Source organism: Solenopsis invicta, chromosome 13, assembly GCF_016802725.1.
Source record: "Solenopsis invicta isolate M01_SB chromosome 13, UNIL_Sinv_3.0, whole genome shotgun sequence".
Taxonomy (NCBI): Eukaryota; Metazoa; Arthropoda; class Insecta; order Hymenoptera; family Formicidae; genus Solenopsis; species Solenopsis invicta.
The window spans coordinates 6,426,562-6,433,082 of NC_052676.1; the positions used below are offsets into that span (position 1 = coordinate 6,426,562).

Genomic DNA, 6,521 nt, shown 5'->3' on the forward strand with positions numbered 1-6,521 from the left:
AAAATCACACGAGTAAATATAGAGCACCAAGAACTATCTACGACGATGGAAGGCCTACTTGTTTAGATTTGTATGTTACATTAAACGGTCGAAAATCTTTCTGCTACAAAAATTACATTTGAAAATAAAAGGACAAAAATAAATATTTAACAAACCCATATTTTAATAATAAATAAATTAAATTTATATATGTAGGATTTTTAACATAAACACTCTTTATAATCTCAATTCGAATGTATTTAAGCTTTCATATTTACAAAGCGTCGGGTAATTCGACATTCGCTCATTCGTCACATCGTTTGCGAGCAAGATTTTATTTCTATTTTGCTTATTACTTGCTCGGTCGACTCGTTTGTTCGATGTTCAATTAACAACTTTGTGTCCTACCTATTTGCTATTATGATCGCTCTTTACATACCTAAATTCAGGTCCGTAGCAAGTCGGTCCGACATCCGAATTCAAATAGACACAATTGTTACTTTTCTAAATCTCACATATATGCGTGTAATTTCTATTATCTATAATTTATGTTTTACTAAATTATAATTGATAATTATGTTTTGGAATATACTTTATTTATTATTTAATTTTGCATCTGTGACATAATTTTATTTTTATTTATTTGATGATATTACTGACAGTATTTTTACATAACGCCAAAAATCACACAATTAAGTAAAAAGGAAGTTTTGCCAACAGGAGTATTCTTCCATGATGCCTATTTGAAATATAAGGAACATCGCGCTTTTGGAATGTATACATTTTTTAAACCGAATTTAGTAATCGCCGATCTCGATCTTATACGAACGGTGATGATAAAGGAATTCCAGTCTTTTCATGATCGTGGAATATATTGTAACGAAAAAATTGATCCATTGACCGGCCATTTGTTTCTTATGCCTGGAAAAAGGTGGCGAAATATGCGTGTCAAGTTGACACCTACATTTACTTCAGGAAAAATTAAGCAGATGTTTGTTATAGTGAAGGAGTGTGGCGATGAACTCGCAAAGCACCTCGAGCATAATGCTCAAATGAGAGATACCATCGAAATTAAAGATATATTAGCAAGTTAAATTATTTTTGACGAAACCGTTATTTAATCAAAGTTCTTTTAACAAAGAAAAGAATTTTGCAGATTTAAACTTAGAATTTTATTATCTACCGATCTATGTAAAAGATAGCGTCACTCGAAACTGATATATCGACTCTCATTCCAAAAAAATAAATAAATATAAAATTTCTATCCGTACTAGAGTTTTATATATACGAAATACTCACTTCTTGGGTGCTATTTATCTTATTTCGAAGCTTACAATCTTATCGTAGTTTAACGTAGTGCTATCAGGAGCCTCTTATCACATTTAAAGATTCCCAATAATATTATTGATACATAATATTACTGTCACAAGACAGTAGTACAGATACCTTTAATTGCTTATAACTTTTGATAATTGCATTTATAAGATAAAATGTTGCAAATAAAAATTTCATGTTTTTTTATGTAGAACTTGCTTCTGTAATAAAGATGAGGAGTTTTTAATTAAAAGAGTGAAGTTACTATCTATCGGTTTTACTGATAGAAGTCTCATTTACAATATAAACCAATAGCGCAGTAATATGATATCTTTCAAAAATACTATTTTCTATATACAATATTTTTTTGTACAACATATACTTTTCGTTATATTTATCCGTTATATCTTTCATTAGAAATAAATTATTCTGTATAGCAGCTACAAATATTTAAATTCGATATTATAAAATCCATAATGCAATTTTTTATAAATTTTTTTCACTTTACTGAATCGCACACATTCTAAGTTATATTATCAAAATTTTTAATTTTTAATTATTTTATTTTAAAAATTTGTAAATATATAATATTTAATTAACAATCAATTAATAAAAAATTAATTTCTATTTCTCAATACATAATTTCTCAATTTCTGATTGTGAAGAGTATGCGACAGAAATTATAATGTGTTTTTCAATAACACTTACTTGATATTTGTAATCTTTCTTTGCTGTCGTTATTGAATCTGTTCTACCTATTACTCTATGTATTATTTTTATTTACTACTTATATTTATATCTGAATATTTATCTCTAATATGTCAAAATTTTTTTAAACCTAAAAATTTATTCAAATGTAGATATTTTCAACTTGGTTTAATATTAGTTTTTTGCAAATTTGATATTTAAAAAAATTTATTAATAATTATATGTCAACGTTACCAACAGCTATTCAACAGACGTAATAATGTCAACGGCTTTTGGTATCAAATCAAACTGCATTAAGGATCCAAATAATGAGTATCGAACTCAGGGAAACAAAATTATTGATATAAACTCTATAAAGCTTGCCATGGCAATCTTTGCGCCACAAATCATGGACTTCTTTTCTATTCCTTTCTTTCCACAATCTGTCACCGACTTTTATATGAAAATGTTTCGAGAGACTGTGGAATACAGGCAAACTAATCATATCGTCAGACCTGACTTTATGAACTTGCTCATACAACTCATGGAGAGGGGCTACGTTGATCCTGAAGATGACAAAAATACGTCCAACGTTTCATGTTAATATACACAGATAACGTTTATTATTATATTTATAATATATCATGTTACACTGACAGAAATTGTTTAGTGAGATCAACCAAATAAATTTTGTTGTTACTAAATTCCAAAAACATTGCATACATTTAACAAAACTTTTTATAATTAGTTGTACAAAAATAATGTTTGGGTTGAAACAACTACATATTTAGTAGTTATAACTGTAAAATTGATTTGATCACTATATATGTATCTAAACTTTGATTGAGTTCATCAAACATTTTTCTCATTGTAAAAGAATACGTACTTAATATTATATAGCAGAGTTAAATTAAATAATAACAACTATTTTTTTTAAACTTCTTTTTACATAAAAACGTTAACAAAACAGTTATTTTATTTATCCGCAGCATCCGTAAATAAACTTACCATGATAGAAGCTACTGCGCAAGGTTTTGTCTTCTTCGCAGCTGGTTTCGAAACTTCCTCATCCGCGGCAACATTCGTTTTATACGAATTAGCTCAACATCAAGATATACAAGACAAAATTCAAAACGAAATTGATGAAATATTGAGTAAGCATGGTGATCTGACTTACGATGCTATAAACGACATGACATATCTTCACAAAGTAATAAATGGTACGACTCAGTTTACAACAAAGCAATAAAAAATTAATAAACTTCCTATTTCCACGTATAAATAATTTACTTTTATTATAGAATAGATGTATCTTCACCTTTCTTCTTTTTACATATTTCAGAAGCTTTAAGATTACATCGACCTCTCCCTATTTTAAATCGAATCTGCACTGAGGAAATAGACTTGCCGACTGTAAACATTCGGGTGCCAAAAGGAACGTTAATAACAATACCGATGCTTGGGCTGCATCGAGATCCGTCAATATATCCGGACCCGAATAAATTTGATCCTGAGCGCTTCAACGCAGACAAAGTGAAAGAAAGGCATCCTTACGCTTTTATACCATTTGGAGAAGGTCCACGAAATTGTATTGGTGAGAATTTGAATTAATTTGTTAATATTTAGGTAACACAGCAAATTGACGTAAATAAATAATTATTTATAACACTAGCAACTTATATTTGTTATCAATAATTTTAAGTTTGCCAACAATAAAATAAACAGCAATATAAATATACCAATTTGGTATACAAGGAGGAGTATTAAAGTTGTCTCATATTGTCTGCAATATAACTTGCACGCCAAAATTATATAACCTTATAAATTATATTGGGTTCGCTGGCTTGTAAGTGACTTTCAGTGACAAAAGAGCCACATCTAATGTAATGTTCGATTGGGATTCCTACATTTAAATTACGCGATATATAGGATATCTTTCCTTATCCTGTCATCCCGTCTTGTCTTTCCCGTATTTAATTTTAAATTATTTTAATTAAAAAAATCTTTACGCAATTATTGTTCTTTGCCTTTTATCGTTTTTACTTTTTTACAAAACTATTTTAAGAATATTTATTTATTGTTTATATTTTGTGTAATTTTTGTATTATTATTTGTATTATGATTTGTATATATAATTAATCATAATAAATAAATAAATATTCTTTGGATTGTGATTGAAAATTCTTTATAAAAACATTTACGTAAATGTTTCCCAAATATTATACATTAATACTATTAATATCTTCAATTTTTAGGTATGCGATTTGGCTATTTACAAATAAAAATTGGGCTTGTGAGTCTTCTGTCAAAATATAAATTTAAACTTCATTCTCGGACTCCAGTCCCGCTTACTTACAGTGAAAGGTCTCCGACTCTCACACCAAAAAGTGGTGTGCATCTTATTATCGAGAAACGATAAAATTATTTTCTTCTTGATAAAAAATTACCTCTTTTAATTTATATAATACGAAGAATGTAAACATGGACATGTCAAAAGTCAAGATCGGACAATAAATTGAATCTATTTAATATATTCTACTATTTTGCGTTACTAACCTTTCTTATTACTATTTTTTACTAATACGGTTCAGTTCTTGTTAGTACTGCATAATGTATTATAACTAAAATTATTAATAATTATATATATATTAAACAAAATATGTATTCTTCTTCCATTAAAGAATGTATTCTTTTATCAAAGTGTATGTTTTTTATTATTCTTTTACGTTTCTATTATTAATCTTTAAATTGCAACGTTTGAAAAGACAGTTGGTAAACAGCAGTTTGATAAATCGCTGTAATGTTTTATTTTTAAGATAAAATTGTTTGAAGGTTATATAAAGCTCAATGCAGTGATTCGAGAAATAATAATGGTATTAATCATCACTCAGATAATGCACAAACTTATTTGATTAACATTCTATAAACACTTGTCAAAAATTAAAATTTTTAAAAACATATTTAAGAATAATTTGTGAATATAAATGAAATATAAAAATAAAATCGGTTTTTAAATATTCCAGAAACATTAAAGTATACTTTTTATTATATCCCAAGAATTTTTAGAGTAGCTGCTCATTATGATATAATGAATATTTATTTATAAATTACTTACAGAATTAAATTATTAATCAGATATTTATACGTACACATCAAGATTATGTGGTAACTTGTTAAGAAAAGTTAAAAGTTAAATAATTTATCATTGTTTATGTGAACAATATTTTTGCTCGGAAACTGGTGTTAAGAACCATTGTAATTAGAAAGTATCATTTAATCAATTTTTATATTGAATTCATCATGTGATTTCGTCGAGATTATTGGGTTTTATCTCAGAGGCATATATTTTGTTTACACTCTGTTTAGCTGAGCGTTAAGAGATATCCTCTACATTCAGAGACAAACAAATTATCCCCACTCTTTCCTCTCAATTTGGTTGACTTCATTCATCGAATAATGATCTTTCAATCTCGTCGAAAGACCTTTCTGAAAATCATAGATTGAGACACAAAACGTATACAACATGCGCAAAAAAGTAATATTGAAAGTGCAAAGACGATAATGCAATGAGGCGATGAGTGTTAATTAAAGAGATTGATTTAAATATCAATTGATTAAACGTTAACGCCAGCAAGTGCGGTTTATAGCGCCAACTCATCAATGAGAAATTAATTCTTCAATTCATGTCGAGTCACGCATGTGCTGCGTCGTCAAAACAATACTGAATCTCGTACTTTGTTCGCAAGATTAATCTTCAACCACAGTCAATAATCGATTAATAATCAGCTGAAGGGTCAACAGTAGTAAGCATCTCGCTCTCTTTGTACGGTATCGGTGCGTCTGTTTATGACGAGAGTCAAATATTCGATCGTCTATAACGAATTTAAAAAAATCTTATACAAATAGTGAATTGTAAACCATAAGTTACGACTCAAGTGTACAAATTGTCTGTGATGTTATAAATTACAAAAAAAATTCAAAAATAATGTTTTTACTATATCTTGCTTAATATAATATTAACGTTTCAAACAAAAATTTATATTGTTACATTTCAGATTCGAGATCGTAGAGGAGAAGAGAGTATTATGGCTACTGTCGACAATATGGTTACCCCTATTATCTCCGTTATTAGATGACGTATTCTAACAATTGCTTATAGAGTTATTCATTTAGTAGCCCGCCGTTTTTTAGTGATGTTAATATGACAATACATAATAAGTGACAATTGTTATAAGGCATTTTTACTTTTGAGCACTTCTAAACTTTTTCAAGGTTCCTTTAACTTTTAAATACTCATACTTTCTCATTATTCTTAAACTTGAGTGTATTATCACACGAATGTACATACACTTAAATGTTTTTTTTATTATTTACGTTTTTATTTAGCTATACACATTTTGAGTTATACAAAGTTATAACAATAACATGGAATTTCATTAATATGGCCTTTTAAGCAAAATTTTTATATTGAAATATTTCTTTGATAAATTGATCGTTATTCTAGAGAGCGGTGTTTAGAAACATTAAAAACATTATTTTAT

The 6,521-nt window shown here is 27.9% G+C and overlaps 1 protein-coding gene across 1 annotated transcript in view; it reads left to right on the top strand.

Annotated features, from left to right (window-relative positions):
- LOC105206459 (probable cytochrome P450 6a14) overlaps positions 1 to 4,675 on the top strand; it is a 193,787-nt gene extending 189,112 nt beyond the window's left edge. Inside the window, exons 3-7 of the mRNA XM_039456675.1 lie at positions 700 to 1,058; positions 2,231 to 2,579; positions 2,970 to 3,200; positions 3,323 to 3,574; positions 4,236 to 4,675. Of these exons, the coding sequence (XP_039312609.1) occupies positions 700 to 1,058; positions 2,231 to 2,579; positions 2,970 to 3,200; positions 3,323 to 3,574; positions 4,236 to 4,399 (1,355 nt within the window). The 3' untranslated portion in view covers positions 4,400 to 4,675. The remainder of the gene's footprint in view (positions 1 to 699; positions 1,059 to 2,230; positions 2,580 to 2,969; positions 3,201 to 3,322; positions 3,575 to 4,235) is intronic.
- Positions 4,676 to 6,521: the final 1,846 nt, after the last annotated feature.